The 23,104-nt window shown below is 56.0% G+C and overlaps 3 protein-coding genes across 3 annotated transcripts in view; 1 reads left to right on the forward strand and 2 right to left on the reverse strand.

Moving 5' to 3' along the window:
• Positions 1 to 67: 67 nt before the first annotated feature.
• On the reverse strand, positions 68 to 4,493 carry MIEN1 (migration and invasion enhancer 1). Its single transcript, XM_074941034.1, has 4 exons — positions 4,384 to 4,493; positions 3,422 to 3,519; positions 1,927 to 2,003; positions 68 to 1,330 (listed from the first exon to the last, which is right to left on the reverse strand). The coding sequence occupies exons 1-4, from the start codon at positions 4,440 to 4,442 to the stop codon at positions 1,247 to 1,249; spliced, it is 318 nt and encodes a 105-aa protein (XP_074797135.1). The 5' UTR covers positions 4,443 to 4,493; the 3' UTR covers positions 68 to 1,246.
• A 598-nt stretch (positions 4,494 to 5,091) lies between these two features.
• LOC141978361 (nuclear factor 7, brain-like) lies at positions 5,092 to 6,138 on the reverse strand. Its single transcript, XM_074940395.1, has one exon. It carries the CDS (start codon positions 6,136 to 6,138, stop codon positions 5,092 to 5,094), a length of 1,047 nt encoding a protein of 348 aa, XP_074796496.1.
• Positions 6,139 to 9,858: 3,720 nt separating this feature from the next.
• The window catches only part of GRB7 (growth factor receptor bound protein 7), a 45,958-nt gene continuing 32,712 nt past the window's right edge, over positions 9,859 to 23,104 (forward strand). The window contains exons 1-2 of the mRNA XM_074940603.1: positions 9,859 to 10,011; positions 16,619 to 16,709. Coding sequence (XP_074796704.1) covers positions 9,868 to 10,011; positions 16,619 to 16,709 — 235 coding nt within the window. The 5' untranslated portion in view covers positions 9,859 to 9,867. The remainder of the gene's footprint in view (positions 10,012 to 16,618; positions 16,710 to 23,104) is intronic.

Consider the following 23,104-nt stretch of genomic DNA (forward strand, 5'->3'; position numbering starts at 1 on the left):
CACAGTGATAATCTCCCCGGTCATTTATACTCCCCGACAAAGTAAAAAGGAACAAGGTTTTACTGTGATTTTATTTACTACTGGCTTTTTTTTTTTTTTAATACACAGTCTATAATAAATAGAATCACCCTCCCTTAAAGCATAAATTAGACACTGGGTAGCCAGAATTTCATTGGCACTGCCAGGTTCTTATCTTTAACACCAGCATTCTCTTAAGTCACTTAGCACTTTATCCTTTAGCTCATTCACCCCCTTGGCATTCAGTGTCAAAGGGCAAAGTCATGACAATAGAAAAGTGAAAATTGGGTGTTAAACAGGAGGGGTGGGGTAGAGTGGAGGAGGAAGTTTTCTGCAGGGAGCAGATGGGCAATTAGAAGTCAGTCACTAATTATGGTTCTCACAGGAGGAGAGGAAAATAAGAAAGGGATTTTACTATCCAAAAACTGATGTCTAATTGATCCTGCTTTAGCACTGGTCTAAACAGTGACGAGGGTTTTTTTAAATGATTAACAATAGTATTTAGCATTTAAGAACAATTCAGTTCTTCTCTAAAACCTTCTGACCCAAATCACCAGGACTTCATAACCACTGTGGTCAGTTCTCTGCCCCAAAACACTGACTATCTCCTACTCTATGGCAGGAAGCCTCTCTCATTTCCATGTTACCACAGTGCTAATCAAAACAGGCAGAGCTTCCTCAGTGCACTTAGAACCCCTGGTGGGAACAGGAAGGGCAATCTGGTCTCTGATAGACTCCACCCAACCTGCTTGGATTTTAAGGGAGGGTGACAGCAAGCCAAGAAGTTGCCCGTGTATGTGCTACAGAAATAGGAGAAACAGGGACATTTATGGAATGGAAGGGGGTAGAAAATGATGGCATGAGGCTGCTCTCCTCCTCCTTGGGGTCTGGGTGGCTGTCTGGGGTTAGAGGGCATGCACAAAGTAGTACCAAAGTTTAGTCATTCCTACCCAGCAGCAACATGTAGTAAGCTCTCAGCTAACCCATCTCCGGTCCCAAGTCACCTGATGTGATGCCATTCCCCACAAGCCTCTTTGTACAGCAACATTAGAGATTCAAGTTACCTTGATGTCTCTTCCACACATGATGCTGCCTGGCCATATAGTAAGATAATTAAGCCAGAAGGCAGAGAGGAGCAAAGCAGCAAGGTAATGAGATTTAAGAGTGGATGGGCAGACTTGAAGGTGATCAGAACAGAACACATGTAGTGATGAGGGTGCCGCCGGGGCTACAGGATGACACAGGGGGGACGGCTGTTGGTGATTTTTTCGAGTGGTTCCCCATTTCTGGCTCTTCTTATTGCTTCAATGAGCTAGAGAACAAGAGACAGAATGGAAAGGCATTAATCCCTCCAAAGATTCTCCCATAGGCCTCTAATGGAGAAGAATTACTGAGCCCTCTCCACACGCATGGGCCAAAATTGCAGTAGTGTCTACTGATCTTGTGGGCTCAGCCTGAAACAGTTTCAAGGGCTGGACTCTCAGAAGATGCTATGCACCCCCCTTCTGAAAAATCAAGATACCTTAAAAGGTGTCTCAAGCCAGGCATCCAAAATCACTACTCGTTTTTGAAAATGCTGGCCAAAGTTTCTAAGCCAAGTAATATTAGAGGCAGACAACAGTTTGTGGTTTAAGCTGCACTAAAGCAGGGTCCAGGATGGTGTCTGAATTCTTGTTACAGGCAGCAGGGTTCTGATTGTAACAACATGCCCTTCAGTTTGAAATGTGCCTTGATACATTATGAGGAGAGTAGCAAAGCCCTAGGATGATGAAATGCCTTTGAAAAGCCTGTCACTTCCAAAAATAGAAAGCTTCTCGGTCAGAAAGGGGTTGTTGTAAACAGGAGCGTCCCTATAGGCACATTCCACACAGGCTGATGCAAGGGTCAAGCTGGGATCTGGATACTTACATCCTTCTCATAAGGAAAGCCACCATTCTCTAGTTTGGAGAAGACAAGCTGCCCATTGATTTCAATTTCAAAGGCACCTTAAAAACAGTAAACACAACCGAGCTGTAACAATCCACAGACACTTCCAAACTACATTTTTTAATTCACTGATCAGTCCCACAGGATCACTTACTCAATGCTGAAGATCAGGGCATTCAGTCAGTTTAAGCATACAGACAGCAAACAAGGAAAACCTATCTAACTGACGCTATGCTATAAGCCTGTGCTAGGTCTGTCTTAAAATATGTGCTTTTAATCCAAGGATCTCAAAGAGCTGCATAAAATGTCCTACACCTCACAACCTCAGCATAAGGTCAGGAACTATTATCCTCGCTTTACAGAAGAGGAAAGCAAGCCACATGACTTGCCCCTGGTCACCCAAAAGGCACGACATTCAGATACAGAACCCAGGAGTCCTGCTGTATTAGATTACACAGCTTCAAATTTGCAGTTAAAGATCAGTTTCTGTGTACAGTAATATCCCAACATCCTCGTACAATTGAACCCACCTAAATAATGTTAAGTATCCTCTCCCCCATTAAGCTTACTGCCCACATCACTTGATCTGAGGCAGTGACCTTGTCAGACACCATGTGCTAAGCAGGGACAGACTGGGTCATGTGCATATGTGGCGTAGAGTCCCTCATGATAAGACAAGACAGGTCTGGAGTGTAGCAAACATAAAGGGGATTCTTTATATGCACATAGCTTTGTCCTGCCCAGGGCCCTAGAAGATGCAGATTCCAGCAGATCACTGGTGAAAGGGCATTCCATACCATGAATCTCAACCAAAAAAGCCCTGCCCCACGGTCCTGAAGGTTTCAAACTGAGATCTATCACTTGCTGCATTCCTGTTGAGCCCGATATTCTCAGTTGGCTGCAGAAAGAGGCAGTTCTTGTGGTTAGCAGGTCCTGGCCCAATGAGTTACATATCCTCTAGGAAAACCATGTATATGGGACCACTTGAGAGGTGGTTCCAGAGAGGATGGTTCTAGACTATTCTCAGTGGTAGAAGAGGACAGGACAAGGAGTAATGGTCTCAAGTTGCAGTGGGGGAGGTTTAGGTTGGATATTAGGAAAAACTTTTTCACTAGGAGGGTGGTGAAACACTGGAATGCGTTACCTAGGGAGGTGGTAGAATCTCCTTCCTTGGAAGTTTTTAAGGTCAGGCTTGACAAAGCCCTGGCTGGGATGATTTGATTGGGGATTGGTCCTGCTTTGAGCAGGGGGTTGGACTAGATGACCTCCTGAGGTCCCTTCCAACCCTGATATTCTATGATTCTATGATTCTAAAGCAGTCTCCTCCTCTCTGCACTTTTAACCCCTTTCACCCTTGAATTATTTGTCAATACACAAGACATGTCACCTAGGTGGCCTTTAGAGGACAAAGCTTTGAGGCTGCAAGGTTGGCATGGTAGCACCTAAGTAGTTGGGAAAGTTTGGTGGAAAATCCTACCTTTCCCCCCAAGCCTGGATTCGATTTCTATATCTGGGTACTCTTCTTTCACTGCACTTGCCAATTCCTGGTATGTGGACTCAAACCCACAGGGCTCACTGATAAGAAAGGAAGAAAAACAGATGGTCGAAAAAAACACACACAGGGTAAAGCTTTGGAGAGGCTACTGGAGCTGCTGAGAGGCTAACATGGGGGAAGACGAATTTCAATGCATTGCTATACAGAGCAAAAATCTAGTGGGAGCTGAACTGCAGAGCAACACGCAAAGATGTTGGAATGGATATGGGGCATCCCCCTAAAGACCATCACCCCATCATATTCCCACTGAACCCCACATCCCCCTATGCACCCATTAAACTACAGTCCCCTCTCTGTGAACTGCCCATAACTCCCATCTGCCTAATTTAGCCCACCACTAAACACTCCCCCACCACACTCCCTCCATGACAAGATCCCCTCTGCAGCCCACACAACCCCCCATGCTCCAACAGCCCCCCAAGAGCCCACACAACCCCCCAATGCTCCCAACCGCTCCCCAAGAGCCCACACAACCTCCAACCCGAGACCCCCAACCCCCCAATGCTCCCAACAGCCCCCCCCAACCCCCTAGAGCCCCCCAATGCTCCCAACAGCCCCCCCAAAAAACCCCTAGAGCCCCCCAATGCTCCCAACAGCCCCCCCCAAAAACCCCTAGAGCCCCCCAATGCTCCCAAGAGCCCCCAAGAGCCCACACAACCTCCAACCCGAGCCTCCCAACCCCCCATGCTCCCACCAGCCCGAAAACCCCCCAAGAGCCCCCCAACCCTCCCAGCAGCCCCCCAAAAACTCCCACCAGCCCCCTAGAGCCCCCCAATGCTCCCACCAGCCCCCCTAGGACCCACCCGGCCGAGAGCCCACGACAAACACCCCTGCCCACGCCGCCCCCGTAGCGCCCCCTGCCGCGGGGGGGGCCGGCCTCTCACCAGTACTCCACCACGATGCGGAGCCCGGCGGGCGCCGCCGGCTCGGACCCTTCGCTCATCCCGGCCCCCGGCCCCTCCCCGCTCGCGCTTCCGGCTTCCCTGGTCACGTGCAGGGGGGCGCTTCCGGGATCCGCCTCTCCCGCCGCCGCCGGCCCCGCGCTCTAGCGGCCCCTGGCGGCGGAGCGGGGAACTGCAGCCTCCCTCCCCCGCCCCGCCGAGCTCACCAGCCCCCCCCCGGGGTCTGATCCCCCTCCCCCCCCACCTTTCCCCCCCACCTCCCACACACAGGGGCCGAGCCCCTCAGGCCCAGGCACCCCCGTCTCGTGTTTGTTTTGGGGAGACCCCCCCACCCCCACCCCCGGCCCAGGTTTTGTTTCCCTGCGGGCGTCTCCCCAACCCCTGCCCGCTGCCCGCCCGCGTTTTGAACCTCCTGCTTGCGAAAGCCCGTCTCATCCTCTCGGGGGGGGGGCCCTGGGCCAGGATCCCCTGATCCCCCTCGCGCCCCAAGCCCCCCGCAAATGAAACTCGCCCAGGCGTCGCGGGGCAGCACTTGGTTTATTTCGCCTCTTTCCTTTCACCGATCTGAAACCTTCACTTCGCAGTTAACTTCGTCGCCCCCCCCCCAGACCGCCCCCCCCGCCCCCCATTTGCTGAGGGAACCAGGGTGGGGGCAGCGGTCGCGATGCGGCCGCTCTCCCTCTCCCTGCTCTAATTGCACACCCGGAGAGGCTCATAGTCCTGCTCGGCCAGCACCAGGCCGGGGCAGAAGAAAGGGTGCAAGGGCTCCTGGAAGTTGCCCCCGAGGGTGCAGATCTCTGCCATGCACTGGGTGTCGTAAAACCCAACCCTGCCGCTCTCATAGTCCAGGCAAATGCCCACCTGCGTGGGGCTGGAATCCAGGGTCAGGAGGGCTGGGGGTGAGGACAGGGCATAGTAACGGTTGCCCGGTATCTTCCGAAGGGCCCAGTATCCATTTTCAGGTTTGAGATCTTCTGTTGCCTTGCGGTTGACACAGTGGCTGGCTACCCCAATCACCCAGTTGCTTTTGCCCCCAACGCTCACCTCCCAGTAGTGCCTGCCTGCACGGAAAGCCTGAGAGCAGAGGACATAAAGACATGGCTCAAAGCGCTGGGGGTTCTCCAGGACAGCCTGGGCACTGGGTCCCAGTTTTGCCGATTTCAGGTCTTCGGAGAGCTGCAGGTGCGAATGGGCTGTCTTCGGGTCCAGGGTGAGGCGCTCCAGAGCAGACCGCATCACATACCACAGCATCCTTCTACAAACCATGTACGTCAGAGAAGGGCTGGAGAGGACAGCGGGCCTGTAGTGTCTCAGCTCCTTGCTACGCCTGGTCAGCTCTGCCTTTAGATGATCCACCTGGCTATCAGCCATACCTGTTAGGTGCCCATCATGGTCCTCCACCTCACTCAGGTAATCCATTAGCTCCAGAACACAAGCTGCCCTCTTGGTGATGTCCGTCACCCTGTTCTCCAGGCGGCTGAGTACCTGCTTCTCTTCTTGGCCAATCTTGGCCATCACAGATTGCTCCTCAGCATACAGGAAGCTGTGCATCTTTCGGAAGTCCCCCATCACCTCCTCCCGAAGGGACTGCAGGTCGTTCTGAGTAGCCTGGATCCTTTTCTTGTAGCAGCTCTGGAGCTTTTCCACACCCTCTTGAGCCTCCAGGAAGTTACAGACCACTTCTTCTATTTCTTTATCACAACTCTGCCCCACTGGGTGCCTCTGAGGAGCCTCCATGGCAGAACCACCGCCCTCCTTCCCTTCCCTCTGCTGCTTCAGCTGTACTGATGGGAATTTAGCAACCCTTCGGTGGGGTTTCCCCACAGCTGGATCTGCCGGCACTCCAGCAGGGTTCCACTTCCTAAAGGCAACAGCTGTCCGCGGTGCACAGGAAGCAAGGTACTGCAAAGCCCAGCCCCACTGGCCCTGGGACAAGTCCTGGTTACCAGTTCTTCACTAAGTAGTGCATAAGTTTCAGTTTCTCTGAATGCAGTGGGAGGAGCCCAGCCAGGTACTCGTTGCTTGTGAAATTTGCTGGTGTTTGCCAAAGGCTGGAGACCTCTCCTTATCTACAGTACAAAGCTTGCAGTGGAATAAAGGCTGAGTTTGAAATACCCACCAGGCCTGCCATCTGAGCACATCTAGATTCTCTCACTGTGACATTCTGTACCATGGGGGAGCGCCCTGTAACCCCCATATTCCTCATTTATATAGAATTGTGATCTTGCATGTAAAGCAGGCTGTGTGAGGTATCAGGGGAAAGGTTATGGTGTGCTGAAACCTATTGTTCCATCGAAATATGTATATCATCAATTCATATGAGGTTATGAGAATGTCCTGTATGGTTGTCACTAAAATATGCTGTGGGTTTGGGAGGTGCCCAGATACTAGCTCTCCAGAGACAATGACAAGGGAGACAATGACAAGAGAAGTAACCAACCCCCGGGTGGGTGCTGGGCAAACATCACCAGCCATTGTCCAGCAAGGGAGCTACAAAGCAATGACTCACCTGCATAAGGCCACACCAGGGGAATTCCTCAACCTTCCCTGGCCCACAAGCAATGCCCACCAGACATGCCTGGACTTGTGTTCTCCAAGCACATGAATTAAGAGTATAAAACAGGCACTGGCCACATGCTGGGCCTCTCTCCCGCCCCCACCTATGCCACAAGCAACAAAGACACTGAGAAGACTGAAGACTCCAACAGAGGAGACTGGCCCAGGTTTAAGGAACAAACCTGTATATTAAGGACTGCAATATCCAGTGGGTGAGAAAAACTGCTTAATCTAGATGTTGCCCAATTTAATAGAGCTGAGAGTTTAGACTGCGTGCTTATAAATATAATATATTTTATTTTGGTAACTAACTCTGACTTTTTGCCTATCACTTATAATCACTTAAAATCTACCTTTTTTGGCAATAAACGTCTTTTACTATTTATCTTTACCAGTGAGTTTGTATGAAGTGTGTGGCAAATCTGCTCAGGTTTTGCGAAGGCTGGTGTATATCCACTTTCCATTGATGAAGTGGTGAATCAATTAATAAATTTGCACTGCTTGTCTTGAGCAGTGCAGGATGGTATATTCCTGAGATACAAGGCTTGGAGCTGCGGGGATTTGGCTGGTGCCTTTCTCTATGTGTTTCATGAGTGGCTCTGGGAGCATTCATGCAATCTAGCTGGGTGTGGGGGCTCCACATGAGGTTGTGCTGAGTGATCACATTGCCTGGAGGGGTTTGCTGCTTGTCACTAGCCAAGCATTGTGAGAGACAGCCCAGGCTGGAGAGTTAAGGGGGCAGAGCGATCCCATGGTCCCAGGCTGCACCCCAGGGATCCCTGTCACACTCACCTCTGCCTCATTTCCTCTCTCTCACCCTAGTGCCTCCTGGTCTGTGGGTGCGTGAAATCTCCGCAGCAAGGCAGCATCAAGGCTGGGTGTGGGACAAAGCTGCCTCAAGTAGCAACTGTGCACAATGCAAAATGCGGGATGTAAGGCGGAATCCAGCTAAACTTTTAAAACCAGCGGCCAGAGGCAGATTCTTCAAGCCACAGGCTGCCTCAGCTGACCTGCTATTTGCCTCTGGAGTAGGTGGAGCTGTGCTCAGTGATAACTGGCCGATGATACCCTGCTCTGTGCAGATGGTCCGTATACAGGGTGAGGAGATGGTGACATTGTCCATAGGTGCATAGATCTGAAAGCCAGAAGGGACCTTTTGATCATCTCGTCTGACCCCTGCATAAGAGAGGCCAGAGAATCTCACCAAGTTACCCCTAAACGGAGCCCAGTCATTTGGCTAAACATCTCCCAGAAAGGCATCCAGTCTGGAACTGGAGGCGCCATGGGATGGAACATCCGCCCCTCTCTCGCCCTGCAGGTTTGTAAATCTGTGGTGGCACCTGGAGTCGCAGATCCAGCTCTGAGATTATAAAGCCAAAGGAGAGAAACCAACAGATCAGTGGCCTTGGCGTTTCTCACCCATGGGACCAGGAGCAACAGAGCTTGTCAGGGACGGGGCTGGAACAATTTGTATGGTGCGGCTGCTGAAAGCCACTGAACAAAACCCTGTACATGGCAGAAGCTCCGCATTCGGTGGCTCCTCTTACTTCAAGCCAGAGGGTGCTGCTGTACCCCCCAGTGCCTCTGGTTCCAGTGCCTCTTCCCCAGGAAGTTCCAGCCCTCCCTGTGCTCCCTGAAAAACAGGCCCCAGACTTTACCCCTCACTCGAGCAGGTGGCGGAACGGGAAGCGTCAAGGGAGGCCTTGCCCCTCCCCTAGAGTGAGGAGAACGAACCATGCTGCTGCCCCACTGCACTTGGGTTTCACCAGGATCTCCAGGGTTTAGATCAACCCTATGTGAGACCCTGATCCGCTGGTCCCTGGGTCTGTCCTGAGCCAGGAGCTGAACCAGCGGGATCAGCGTCCTGCAAAGCCAAGTTACAAACCAGTGAGCACCCCACCCCGTGCCAGCACAATGGCTGGAGGGGCACAGCCCCACTGGAGTGCAGCTGCCCTTGTTATAAATGAAAGCACCACTCAGGGGCAGGGTGAGGTACCAGAGGAGAGTGGCAAGGCCATTAACCCTTTCCTTGCTGCAGCGCTGGTGGTGAGTATGTTTGGCAGCAGGCTGAAGGTGCCAGGAGCCCCTTGGGTCCAGGAAAAACCAGGCTGACCCTGATTGGTAGCCCGCACGCAAGCAGCAGGGTGCTCCATGGTGTCTTAAAGGGGTGGGGCACATCAGGGTGCAGTAGGTCAGGGTGGCTCCCCACCCCCACTTCTCTTCAATGCGCCACTTCCAGTCGGTGGCAGAGACCAGGGTTTCCTGCCAGCGAGGAATCCTGAGTGCTTACGTCCTGCCTCCCCTCACCCTCCGGCAGCCAGAAATAGCTCGTGACATGGCTTGGCACCAGGTGGAGTCTGCGGTGCTCAGGATCCGGGGGTAAGTGCCGCTCCACGCGTCAGCACATGGGAATTCCAGCACGCAACGGAACAACTGGCTTCCCCTTTATTCTGGTTGTGAAGGGAGAAGGACGGGAGCCCAAGGGCAGGCAGGTGCGGAGGCCGGCGAGCCGGAGCGGGGGGAGGTCCCGGCTCAGCGTTGGTCTTGTCACTATTTGAAACATCCAGCCCTATCATCACACGAGTGTGAAGTGTTCGGGGCCCTCGCTGCGGCTGCGTGTGCAGGGCTGGAAGGGAGCTGCCCGCTCGGCCAGCTGAGTCATTTCGGAATTGGGGCTGGAGCTGGGCGGATGGCAGTAAAGCTTGGGCCCTCGGAGCCCGCCCTTGTTAATGGGGCCGTTTGCCAATTAAAGAGGGGAAGAGGAAAGGAGGGGGGAGGCAGCCTGTGAAAGCCACGTGGAGGGCACTGGGATTTAGCCCAAGAGCTGCAGCAACGGGGTGGGGGAACCCTGGGAAGGCGTCGGGTGGAAGCCGCGGAAGAGTGCCGGCTCCGGGAGAGACGAATCGGGTTATGCAAGAGAGCAGGCTGCTCCACTGGAAGGAGGCCGTGGGGGTGGTCTTCTGCTGCGCCTGCCCCGGCAAGTGGGGCCCCCCAGGGAAGGCGCAGGCGTACCCTGAGCAGAATGGGACACTCAGCATGACCTCCCACTGCAAGGTAATCGCTCCCTCCCCAAGGGGCCATCTCCTCTCTGCAGCGCAGGGTCCCACCTGCTGCGAGACACTCGCAACGCCACTTAAGAGGCAGGGGCGACACAAGGGACAGGGAGCTTCTGGGCCTGCTGCCTGCCCGCCTGGGGACCCAGCCCTGCCAGTGTATAAATCAGTGTGTAAATCTTTTGCATGTGCACGTGGCTGTGTGTGCATGCACAAATATGTGTGCCTGGGGGTGTGCATGGATGCATGTGTCTGTGTGGAGGTGCACGCATGCACTAATGTGTATGCGTACATGGATGCATGCAAATATGTAGACGCTTGTGTACATCCTTATGTACCCACCCAGCAACTGGCACGTGCAGGTGCAGAGGTATGGGCTGAGCCCTGGGCTGGGAGCCGGGAGTTCTGATCCCACCTCAGACACCTGCACTGGGCAAATTATGTCGCTTCTCTGTCCCTCAGTTTCTCCGCCCGTACAATGGAGGGATGGGGGGATCAAGTGGTTCACGGGCCCAGACTGTCCCTGAATTCAGGACAGTATCTCTAAAGTTCTTTTTAGCTCGATGGGGCCATAGACTAAGTGCCTGCACGCACCTGCCCACCCCACAGCAGTCCCGGCGTCACATCGGCAGGGCTCTCACGGCCCCAGCCAGCTCCCGCTGTCGTCAGTAGCACCCTCTTCTCCCTTCTCCATGGAGTCCAGCGGGAGCAGGAGCTCCACTGCAAGGCACTGGCTAAGCAGCCTCAGCAGGTACGCGTGGAGACTAGTTAGCAGCCACCAGGGGTGCCGGCACATAAGGATGCAAGCCCAGATCCAGCATAGTAACAATCCCCACCTCAGAAGCAAATCTCAAACCTGCTCCGGCTCCCTGCTCCTCCAGAGGCTGCTGGAGCCCCTAGAATTTAGCCCCACCTCCCATCACAAGAGGCGGCTCCTTCATGAGCTCCCACAATTCAGACCCAGGTATTCCCAGGCATAGTGTCAGCCCTGCTCTCAGCCCCCTGGTCTCCTTCCAGCCTCTCTGCATCCCCTCCTCCTCCCCGCTCCCTCTGCTGCCTGCCACATGGGATCCTGTCCAGGCCCCTCCAGGGCTGTCGCCTCTGGCTGTCTCGCCCAGTGGTGCATCGGTCCCTGCCATGCAGCTGCGGCTTTGGGCAGACGTCTGGAGTCCCTCGCGCTCTGGGGGAGAACTCTTGCATGGGTGTACACGGACGGGGGTTCAGTGTGCATGGAGGAGGGGCGACAGGCATGCATGGTGCTGACAGGGTGCAGGTGCTGAGGGGAACAGCTAGGCGTAGGGTTGTCCTGGCTGCTAGCGGGAGCGTTGTGGCCTGCTCACGTTTGGCCCCAGGCTGTAGGAGCTGGGACCCAGGGATGGGTGGGAGTGGTTCTGCACAGGGCCCAGAGGGGTCAGGCCTGCACAGGGGGCCTGTGGAGTACAGACATCTCGGGGGGGCTCTGGTCGGGCCTGCCCTCCGCCTGGCAGGGCCAGTGGTAATGGCACATTGTGTTGCTGATTTACTGACCTCTGTCAAGGGGCTTCTCAGAGCTCCGGGGGACCCGCAGCAGCCAGCGCTGCCCAGTGAGGCAGACCAGACGCTGAGCCGAAGCCGGTAACCCAGGCTCCCTTCCTCTCTCCTGCCCTGTGCCATCGACCCTCGCTGCCATAGAATCATAGAATATCAGGGTTGGAAGGGACCTCAGGAGGTCACCTAGTCCCACCCCCTGCTCAAAGCAGGACCAATCCCCAATTTTTGCCCCAGATCCCAAAATGGCCCCCTCAAGGATTGAACTCACAACACTGGGTTTAGCAGGCCAATGCTCAAACCACTGAGCTATACCTCCCCCCCCCCCCGCTGTGCCATCAGGCTGCTGTCGTCCCCCTCACCCTGTGCCATTGTCCATGCTCTCTGATGGCCCCGCACCCTCCCCTCGGGGCATCAGAAAGAGCAACCGCCCTGGGCCCGGTACAGAGAGCAGCACGGAGCCCATATCCACAAGCCACACTGACCACGAGGGCCAAAGCCAGCGGTAGGCCCCACATCACCAAGCCCCAGCTGCCCCCAGTCCCTGCATGGCCCAGCCAGGTTGCTGATGACCAGGGGGTCTGCGAGATTTGCTGCCACCGGACCTGCTCGGAGGGTGCATCTACGCTGCAGAAACAGAGGGGTTTTACCTCAGGTTAAAGCAGCGGTCAGGATGCAGCACTGCAGTTTGAACCAGGGTTAGCAGCTTGCCTTCAACCCCAGGCTGACCCCCGGGCTTTTATTGGAGCTGACAGCACAGTTGCCTTGTCTGCTCTGCTATTTTAACGGGAGTCAAGAGCACCCCTCTTTTTCCAGTGTAGACAAACCCTGGGCGCGACGGGGGACAACACAATGCAAAGCCCGCCGAACCCGGCTGCTCTCTGAGCCAGCGGGCTCGGGCTAAGAAGCCCACGTGGCCGTGGCTCGCAGGTGGCACTCGGGCCTTAGCGAGAGTGGGGCGGGGCGCGGAAGTGAGGGGAAAGAACAGCCTGGGGAGCACAATGGGTCTGATGCAGAGCAGCCCCGGCTCGCCAGGCCTGGCACTCGGCTGCTCCCGGCCCCGAGGGATTGGCGTGCCATGCTGCTGCGTCCTGTTGGGTTTTTCCCCGGGAGGCCGGGCTTGCGAAGGCGCCTAGAATCGCTGCTCTCCTGAACGTTCCTGGAAAGCAGTTTTCTGTTCCTGGAAACCTAAGCTCAGCCTCTGTGCTGCACGGGAATGGGAGGCGGCAGCAGCCAAGCCAGCGCTGTAATTGTACAGCTATAAACGGCTTTTTCTTTCCTCGGGACGCCAGGGTCGACTCTCCCTGCTGGACTGAGCAGGCTGGCAGGCACCAGCCTCCAAAGGAACCCAGATCTCACGGCTGCTTTGCCAACAGGACCATTCGCCTGAGAATCCTGGGGGGCTTGGGAGAGTAAAACGGGAGCTTCTGTCAATCCCAACCACTGGGGCCCTTGGGGGAGGAGGACGGTAGAGGTGGAGGGACCATACTCTGATCAATTTGGGGTTACCCCTTCTGGGGATTGTGGGAAACATCCTCATTCATCGTCACCGCTCCAATCCAGCCTCAGTCCTGTTGTGCCGCCATCTACTGGTCCAGCCAGGTCTCTTTCCCTTGGGCAGGAGTTTGGGATAGGGAGGGAGCCATAGATTCCCCCTCATTTCATCCTGTTTGAATCCCGCCTGGATGCCAGCACCACTCGGATGCTCATGGCACTGCTTTTTAGAGCATGTGATGTTTGGTCGGGGAAATCAGACAGTCAGTGAAACTAGAAGGAGGCAAATTTAAAACAGATTTAAGGAAATGTTTTTTCAGATGAAGTATGATTAGCCGGTGAGACTCCCTGCCACATGATATCAATGAGCTTAGCAGGATTTAGAAAAGGATTGGGCATTTACATAGAGAACAAGAATATCTGGCATTAGAACAGAAAGGAGTAAAAATAACCAGGAGGAAACTTTGAATGGGAAATAAACCTGCTGGCCTCAGGGTGCAGGATCGCCTCTAACTGATGGGGGTTATTCCATAAGTGACCACTAGAGGGGTTCACACGCCTGATGTTGGGCCCTGTTGGAGCCGGGACACTGAATTAACTGGACTCTGGTCTGATCCAGTCTGACAAACCCTGTGCTGCAAATTAACTCCATGCAAGAGCCCGCCTCAGATTGGCAACCCTGGCTCAGAAATTCCTCCTCCCAAATATTTAGTTAGCCCTGGTGAAACCAAAGGCTCCCTGGAGACTGGGGGGGCTTAATTATCCACAGAACTTCCTCCAGGCCCTGCCCTGGGCTCATTTGAACCTCTCTGCTGAGACTCTCCAGTGGGAGGGTGACAAGGGCTGGGATGCGGACTCGGGCCCACCTGGGAAGTGAGCTGAGCCCTGACCAGCGAGGAACCTGTTACTCCACCTCCCCATTCCTGCTTCTCAGGGACTTTCAGCCCCCCCTCTGAAAGAACGTCTACACCCCTCTTCTCCCTTAGCAGCGGGCTGACTAATCTAGTCAGGTTCTTATCCTGCCCCGGTCACCAGTACCTGAGCACCCCCCTCCACCTGTGCACGAAGCGACACGGCTAACATCCGTCCCCTGTGGTCCCTTCTCTTTCCCGCTGCCCGGGGGCATCTTGGGCCTGACGTGGCTTGTTTGGGCAGGCTTTGGGTTGGGAACGTCCGTGCAGAGATCAGCGAGTGCAGCTGACAGGAGCACCCGCTGTGCCCGGAGCCGACGGCAGGGAGATCTGGGAGGGCTCTTGGCTCCCACGGGAGCTTGTTCCAGTCTGAGACGGGCCCCCAAGAGAGCCCTGCTGCCTGCACAGACAAGCTCCTATCGGCCGTCCAGCCAGCGCCCTGGGCCGTTCGGTAGGACGCCTGGGTTCAGGCCCTGTTTGGCCTCTTGCTCTGCTGAGCTGGGACTGGCGGCAGCTGTCTCCTTGGGGAGCAGAGAACCGTATATTGCTCTACAGCACCCTCTGGCGGACTTTCCTGATGGTGTCAGACGTCTGCCGGGGGGCTTCAAGATGAGGTGACACTTGTAGGGTGGGTGGGATGTTCGGACAGGGACCCTAGCCTGGGAACAGACAGTCACAAATCACCCCAAGTTCCTATCCCTACACGTCTGTGCGAATTGGCCTCAATAAAAGCCAGGGCTGGTACTCACAGACAATTAACGACCGCAGTCCCTTGCTAGGCAGGCAGGTAAATACCCTCAGCCCCAGTTTACAAATTGGGAAACTGAGTCACAAAGGGGTGGGGGAAGGGATTCGACCAAGAGCCACATGAGAAAGTCAGTGATGGGACCAGGAATGGAACCAATCTCTCCCCACCTGATGGCTGCAAGGTTATTGTACAAGGAGGATGCACAATAGTGAAACCAACCTGAGACCCACAGCTAAAGAGTCCGCCTTATGGACCCCACAGCCTTCCCAGTGCCTTTTGTCAGCTGCCTACTAAAGCCACCTGGCTGAGTGTAAAAAAAAAAAAGAAAGAAAATCCAGCTCCTCCTCCATGGACAGTCCTGGTGCTTTTCCTAATTTGAGGGGTTTGCTCCTGAATTCTTCACCAAGTTATTCTCTCCCCATCGCTACTTTTCACCCCACCTCCCCAGAGGTGGCTGCGTCCTCAGTTGTTCTGTATACAGCCTGGGACACAGACTGGGATCTTTCTCAGTGAAAGGCACTGTACAAATTTTAACATTTAGGTTCCAATCTGGTCCCCAGCAGGGAACAAACATGAGATTTTGCAGGATTAGCTAGACTCTTATTAGCTTCCCAGGAAAAACTCACAGTTAAATTAACTCATTGCTTAAAATGGAATTTATTATAGGCCAACTTTACTGCTCCTTTTTGCTCTGGCTGGGGGCCTGTGTTCGGGATGGAGTTTAATCTAGTGACAGCAGGTGACTAGGAACCAGGACTCCTAGGATCTATTCCCAGCTATGGGAGGGAGTGTTGCCAAGTGGGGTGGAGCACAGGTGTAGCTGGCAGAATTTCTGCCATTCCCAGGTCTGCCACTAACTCACTTTGTGGCCACACGCAAGTCACTTCAGCACGCTGTGCCTCAGTTTCCCCCGCTGCAAAGTGAAGTTACTGATCTCGGCCTCGAAGGATGGGCAGGCTTTGAGGCTGGATTAATTCACGTTCGATAAGCAAAATGAGATTCTCTGATGAAAGATATTTGTAGGTGGTTAAAACACGTGTCCTCGCTGGGGGTCTAGAAAGGCGTGTGTCCCAGCTCACAGCAGAAAACGCAGGGGGCACCTCAAGAGCTTGTGGGTGCTGGTAGGGGTGTATGTGTGTGTGTGTGTGGGGGGGTGTTGTGCAGATACAGTGCAAAGGATCCCTCTCCTTCAGTCTCTCTTTCCCCTTCTGCACAAAGCCAGCAGCAGCAGCGAGCTATAGCTGGTAAATTACAGCAAAGCAAGAGCCCAGATAAGGCTCCCAGCTGGGGCCGGTGGTTTGGAACAGAAATGGTCATAACTGCTAGGAGAGGACAAGAGGACGCGGAAGGCGAGCGCTAGGAAGTGGGCGCCATGGGCGAGGTAGGGTGGGCTCATTGCCCCCGACGGATGGGGGATTCTAGTCTCTCACTTTACTGCTAATTCTCTTTGTGGGGGGCTGGTCAGTGGGTCCCTCAGGCCCACTCGTGGGAGTCCTGGCACTGATTTCAGGGTCACTGCTGTTTATAGACAATTGGCACCAGGGCGGGAAAAGAGGGTGTCACACAAAATGCCTATAGCCAACACCGCGGCTGTGTGTGTGTGTGTGGGAGAGCCAGAGCCTTTCACCGGCAGGGCCTGGTGGGATGCAGTGACCGTCTAAGAGCAATGCCCAGACACCATGGTGATGGGTGCCGTATAAGAATCTAGACAGGCAGAGGGGGGCCTCCACTCAGTTCCCATGGCCCTCCCCTGTCACTGTAGTGAAGCTGAGGGCTGCATGGACTCTGGGCTCATGAGGGTTTGGGGAGCTTTTTGCATCGCTGTTTGCACTTGGTGGCTCTCCCCCTGGGTGCCCGGTGTTCTCCCGGCGCCCCGTGGGCGGCTGTGTGTGCTGGGGCTGAGGGACCCTTCCTGTCCTCTCCCACAGGAGAATGTGGAGATGGGGCTGTCAGGGCGCAAGATTCGGGCCTGGATCCGAGGGAGATCGCTCCGCCTCGCCGCTCAGAGCCAGGGGAAAGGTAGGCAACTCCCCGCCCCACATGGCCAGGGCCGGATTTCCAATTAGGCACAGTAGGCACGTGCCTCGGGGTACCTAAAAGTTAAAAGTGGGTTAAAAGTTTCATTTTTTTTTCACAGAAAACACAAAGGTCAGCTGTAGGGAAGGGGGGGCAGGGGCTGAAGGTAGTGCCTAGGGCCACATAAAGTGTAAATCCAGCCCTGCCAGTGACAAACCCCCGGGAGCTGAGAGACTCTCCCGCGAAACAGGGTCCCAAGGAGCCTCACAACCCTGCTCACCGTCATCCTCCCTGCCCCGCACATGGGGAAACGGGGCTGGGGAGAGAACCCAGGTATCCTGGCTCCCTGCCCTGGGCTCTAAGCCCCAGCCCCCCACGAGCGCTGCGTTCTCCCTGGAGTGCACCGGACGCTGCCCCCCGCCATCCCCGCCGGCCAGCCCAGCTCCTGGCCCCGGGCACTGCAATCCCACAGCCTGGCCAGGAGACTCTGCCCCACCCGTGCGGGACTGTTGCTAAGAGACGGCTCAGGAGCGTTTCAAACAGCGCTGAGGCAAAGGCCGTGTTCGGAGAGCCACCCTGCCCAGCCAAGGCTGCATCGCACTCCCTGCGGGAGCGGCCCAGCTGATGCTCCCATTGCTGGGGACCCTGCTTTCCAACACCCAGCCCGTGATCTAATCCTGCTCCCATGCTGGGCGCAGGCCTCTGTCGAGTGCGCTGCCACCCGGTGGGCAGTCTGTGTAATTGCAACACTTGGGTAAAAGCAAGAGGGGGCTGTTAATAGCCCGGAATCAAGGCTGACACTGACCCCGGGCCACAGACGGCCTCACGGCACTGCCCGCCTCCGCCATGCGGACCAGCAGGGCAACGGCTAGAGGCAGAACCCAGAAGCTCTTGCTCCACCCACGGGTGCTAAAGGAGCACACCAGTGTGGCTACACGGGCGACCCAGGGGACTGAGTGAGGAGCTGGGATGTCCTGGGTTCTAATCCCAGCTCAGGACTGAAAGCCAGGACTCCTAGATTCTGTTATTCCCAGCTCTGGAAGCAGAGTCTAGCGGTTAGACATGGGGACTCTGCACCAGGATTCCTGGGTTCTATTCCCAGCTCTATGATGTGGGACATGTCCCTTCTGCCTCAGTTTCCCCACTTGTGAAAGGGGGATCAATGTCCTGACTCCACTCCCAGTGAGAGGGGCAGGGGGTTAACACGTGCAAAGCTCTTTGGGATCATCAGAGGGGTGGGGGAACAGGCCAAGAGCAGCCTGGGCGAATGGGAGAGGCAGCATGAATCAGGGATGGGGAATTTACAGGGCTTGTTCCCTTCCCCTCCTGGTGGGAGCCCCGACAGGGGAGGAGGAAGCTGCCGCAGATGCTGGATTGCAGCTGATTTATTGAGCAGAGGATCTGCTTGAGTTCTGGGAGTATTACACTCGTGCTTAGAGACTGCTGGGTGCTGCATCTACATGGGACAGTCCCTTCCCCCAAAGAGCTAACTAAGCAAGAAAATCATTATCCCCCTTTAGTGGGGGGAAACTGAGGCACTGAGAGGGGACATGACTAGCCTGAGGTCACACAAGGCATCTGGGGCTGAGCTAGGAATTGAACCCAGATCTCCAGAGTCCCAGCCTAGGGCTATAACCAGCATCAGCACGTCCAAGGGCCAAGCCTGGGATGCTGACTCAGTGCCTGGCAGGAGGCACTGGCTGGTCAGGCTGATTGACCAATTCCTTCCCAGGAGTTCCCGCCCTGCATCTTCTCAGCAAGCCATTTCTCAGGCTGGTGGAGCAGCCTCAGCCCGACTGACGATGAGGGTGGAGTAGGAGGGGGTGGAACGCACCCACACGGGCTGGTTTTAGCTGATCTCTGTGGCTTGTGTCTCAGCGGACGGGGGCAGACGTTGAGGTAGGGCTGGTGCCCTGGGTATGGTCACTGGGCTGGGCAGAGTGGCCAGAGCTGGGAGAGTCCCAAACTGGCCGGATGTAGGGCTGACTGTTTCTCGGAAGAAGGGATGGTGGTTTCTGGTTAAGGGCCAGCAGAGAGCCTCAAGGCTCCGGGCTCTATTCCTAGCTAGCTCTGGAAAGAGAGCAGTTCCTAGCGCATTGGAGCAGGGGACTGCGAGTCCAGGACTTCTAGGATTTCTGACTTAGTGACAGCTTCTCTGTGGCCAAGTCACCTGGCCTGGGAAGTAGGACACCCGGGTTCTATTGCAGTTCTCTGTGCTAGGTCCCTTATCATTAATTATTTGAATTGAGGTGCCAGCTAGGAGCCCCAGTCATGGGCCAGGTGCTAGGTGCTGTGCAAACATATCCGTGCCTCAGTTTCCCTATCCGTAAAATAATGAGCAGAACGACCCTCCCCTCTTTCCCAGCAGAAGGCTGAGTAATGCTTGTAAAGTGCTTAGAGATCCTGCCACAGAAGAGTCAACTATTACCCTCTAGACTAGAGGCTCCGCTCTCGTGCCGAAGGGGAAAAGTACGGCCAGCTCCTGTCGTTAGAGGACACTGGTCTCGCCTAAGCACTGCTTTCCAGGCTACGCTTCTCCCTAGCAGGGCGTTGGCGCAGAGAGCCGAGAGATTGCTTGCTTGGGGCTGTGTGTGCTGGCAGATCGCCCAGAGAGCGTTAGTATGCTGTCCTCGGTGCTCTGGACAGGGGCTTTGTTGGAAGGGGCGTTCCGGACTCAGAAAGGGGCGTCAGCATGGACCCATCTGCGCAGGGACTAGTGAGGAATCCTGACCTACTCCCCACACTCGAAAGGGCAGCAGTGAGCAACTGCCCCAGTGCAATATGGGCAACTCCCCCTTCCTCTCCAGGTTCAGGCCTCTGCAGGGTAACAGGCCTCATGGCGCTGCGGGAGAAGCCCTACCAGGCTGGATGGAGCAGTGCTTGGAGCCAGCATTGCAGGGGAGGACAGGACTCTGCATTAGGTTCCTGCCAGGAAATCCAGCTGCTACAGTCCGGTTCTGTATCCACTGGGTGCCGTGATTTGTGGAGCGTTTTGTCGAGGGATCTGGCCAGCTTAGAGTGCTCCGAGCCCTCCTGTCGCCAGGGGTCTAGACACCAGCTTCCCATGCCCCTCAGAATGGGTTTAATGGGATTATTGCTTATTATTCGTGTGGCAGCAGAATGCAGAGGACCCAGCTGCATAGCCAGGCACTGCACAGACGCCTAGGGCAAGACAGCCCCTGTCCCAGACTGCTGACAGTCTGAACAGACACAGGGTGGGAGGGGAAACTGAGGCACTGACTTCTGCATTGTCATGGATTGTCCAGGCGTTTCACAGAATTAACAGACAAAGCCTGACTCCCTGTCCCCATGTTGCTGTCCCGACCCCAGGGCAGGGGAAACCGAGGCACAGAGCAGAAAAGTGCCTTACCTGAGGCAAGATTGAGGGGGGCAGAGCCAGGATCAGCACTTGGGCTTAGCCCGCAGAGCTGGGGCCAGGTGTTGGGCAACAGACACGCAGGGGATGGGGCTGCCTCCCCCAGCCCAATGAAGGCTGATGGCCGCTTTAACAGCATCCGCCGTCCCCACCCAAGCCCTCTCCTCCAGCTGCAGAGGGAGAAGTGGGGAATGAGCGCTGCAGAACCATGGGTGGGTGGGTCTTTTTTAGCTCTGAAGCCTCCCCATCTGTCACAGTTGTTTCTTCCACGGCCAGGGTTGAGAGAGGACAGCGGGGGCGGGGGTGGGGGGGGGCACTGATTGTGTTTTGAATTTTGAACATTAATCCCTGCACATTGCACAAGAGTCTGGTGGAAAATGCTGTCCCAGCACTTTGTCAGGATTTACAACTCTGCTGCTGGCTGGGCACACGCACAACGTCTCTCTGTTAAGAGCACCAGCCACCTGGAGGGGGCACCCCTGCAGCCGCAAAGGCACCTGGGTGTGAGCATGTGGGGGCACAAACAGGCCGCCTGCCTGCAAGCCAGTATTACGTATGCCCACAATGCACACTCACCATGCACCAGTGTACGCCGCGCACACTCAGACCTGCACCCTGCACAGCCATCCTGCACAAGACTAGAGCAGGGTTCACAAAAGAATGAGGTAAGTTCCTGGAGGATCGGTCCGTCAATGGCTATTAGCCAGCATGGGCAGGAATGGTGTCCCTAGCCTCTGTTTGCCAGAAGCAGGGAATGGGCGACAGGCGATGGGTCACTTGCTGATTCCCTGGTCTGTTCATTCCTTCTGGGGCACCTGGCGTTGGCTGCTGTCAGAGACAGGATACTGGGCCAGATGGCCCATTGGTCTGACCGCTCTTATGGTCTTATGTACAAATCTGCAAAACGCATCCAGCCCTGAACTCAGACACGGACTATGCACACCCACCACTGAGGACATGGGCAGTCATGCCCAGTGGTTAGAGCAGAAGTCAGCACTCAGAGCCAGCGGTTAGGACTGGGTTAATTTGAGTAAGGCAAGGCTGGATCGAAGGCAGGAGCAGGGCTGCAGGCACTGTCACGTCTGTGAATAAATTATTCCAGCAGGTGAAGCAAGCAGTGACCTGTGTGTGCTGCTGGCTTAAGACCAGTCCGCTGACTCTCCCCACCAGTCAGGCAGCCTGTTACAGCCCAGCTACCCTGGTTAGGTCACCGGAGTTGGGCTCTGCCGTCGGCCCTGATTCCTGACCCTGCGCACAAACGTGCGCTTTGCACAGTCACTGTGCACATCCTCCGTGTGCAAAGCTGCGCCACGCCTCTGCGCGGGGCACAGGAGCATACTAGGCACACGCCCCCAGCACAAGCACCCCTGCCGCGGAGGGGCAGATAAGCTCGGCAGGACGAAGCCCAGCGCCGCGGTGCCAGGACACGCAGGGGACTGCCAGCCCCTTTGCTGAGCACATGCAGCAGGAGCAAAGGGATCAGCCCGGACCCTGGAAGGGGGCTGTGTATGGAGAGGGAGACGGTACAGAGGCCCGACATGCAGGGCAGCCCTTTCCCCTGCCCTGAGATTTCCCCCACTGATAACGAGATGGAGCCGGCTCTGTTCTGTGACTGTTCAAATTCGCCTTCCAGCTGTGCCTGACTAACATCTGGGCTGGCTGGCACCTCCCAGCCCTCCCTCCGTACCCAGGCAGGGTAATAAACACCCTGGAGCGTGCTAGGTCCAAGCAGCTGGGCCCGGGCATGGCACAGCTGCTGAAGTTCCACCCGTCTCCCTGGCGAGCCCGGAATGGTGCAGGTCAGACCTATGTTGCTCTTGGCCGGGGGCCAGGCAGTGACAGGGCCCTCTGCGAGTTATGAAATCCATAATGAGAGTGCTGAGTAACACCGGCTGCTGGCCCAGCCTGGCACCCGCCCACAAGTTCAAAGGGGCACGGAGAATCCCGGACAGGGGAAGAGACAGAGATCAGACCAAGAGAATGGGGCACCGGGGGTACTGGACACAGCAGAGCCTCCATTGCGGGGGATCCCAGAGCTGGAGTGGCAGGAGGGCTGTGAATCGAGACTGAGGGGCAGGCAGAGTTGTTGTGGGAGGCTGTCCAGGGCTGGAATAGCCAGGGGGCTGTGGGTTGGCATTGCTGGGTATCAGCCAACCCACGCGAGGGAATATTGCAGAGCATCTGTCCACGCTAGGCCTGGCCTTCTTCGATGTTCCAAGTGGCAGCGTCCTTCCTTGTCACCCCCCAAGCGCCCCTGGACCCAGGACGCTGGACTCCAGATTTGCCGACCACCTTGGAATCCCAACAGCTGGACCTGCCCCTTGTAAGCAGCTGCCGCTCCGGGCCTGGGTGGGTGCCTGGCATCTAAAGTCCTGGCGGGTGGCACCCGCCCCTGGGGTCGGGAGCGCTGCGTTGGGGAGGGGTGGCATGGAAATATGTTCGCCTGTCTGGGGGGAATGGGGGACTCAAGGACACAGACCCCCCAGGGAAGCTGCAGAGCTGGAGGGGGTTGGCGGGAAAGCGTGGCATGGCAGGTGCTTCCCCATCCACGCTGCTCTGAAGGTCGGTCCATAACGCCAGGGAAAGGCCTAGGATGGGGGACAAAGCCCTTTCCCACCTCGACGCATCCCCACTGTCGGTTGTGCCTCTCCCCCAGCTCCCCTCAGATCAGTCAGGCGGGGTTCACAACGCCGGGGCGTGGGAGGGAGTGCTCTCAGACGCACCCAGCCGGGCAGGGCGGGGGAGACACTAACCACACAGGCTGCCATAGGGCATGGGCACCCTGCCCCAGCACAATGGGCCCATTGATTCAGGGCAGGGGAGCGGAGGTGTGGGAGTCTCGTCTGGACCAGGGAGGGGCCCGTCAGCAGCTGGCAGGTTCCAGGGAACATTCCTGCCAGCGAGAGTGACGGGGCTCGGAGCCGGGGCGATTCTGTGCAATGCAGAAGCCTCACGCGCCCTAGAGGTGGTTTGCAGGCCTTTCTTGTCCTTTGGGACGTAGGATCCCCAATGCCTGTGTTTG

The sequence above is a fragment of the Natator depressus genome, chromosome 27 (genome assembly GCF_965152275.1).
Source record: "Natator depressus isolate rNatDep1 chromosome 27, rNatDep2.hap1, whole genome shotgun sequence".
Classification (NCBI taxonomy): Eukaryota; Metazoa; Chordata; order Testudines; family Cheloniidae; genus Natator; species Natator depressus.

What these genes read in the sequence shown, in the direction of transcription:
- LOC141978361 (XM_074940395.1), bottom strand. Translation starts at nt 6,138, where the DNA reads ATGGAGGCTCCTCAGAGGCACCCAGTGGGGCAGAGTTGTGATAAAGAA.
- MIEN1 (XM_074941034.1), bottom strand. Translation starts at nt 4,442, where the DNA reads ATGAGCGAAGGGTCCGAGCCGGCGGCGCCCGCCGGGCTCCGCATCGTG. An exon ending in CGCATCGTGGTGGAGTACTG is followed by an intron (nt 3,520 to 4,383) that starts GTGAGAGGCCGG and finishes CTTTCTTATCAG; the next exon opens with TGAGCCCTGTGGGTTTGAGT. An exon ending in GCTTTCCTTATGAGAAGGAT is followed by an intron (nt 1,331 to 1,926) that starts GTAAGTATCCAG and finishes CTTGTTCTCTAG; the next exon opens with CTCATTGAAGCAATAAGAAG.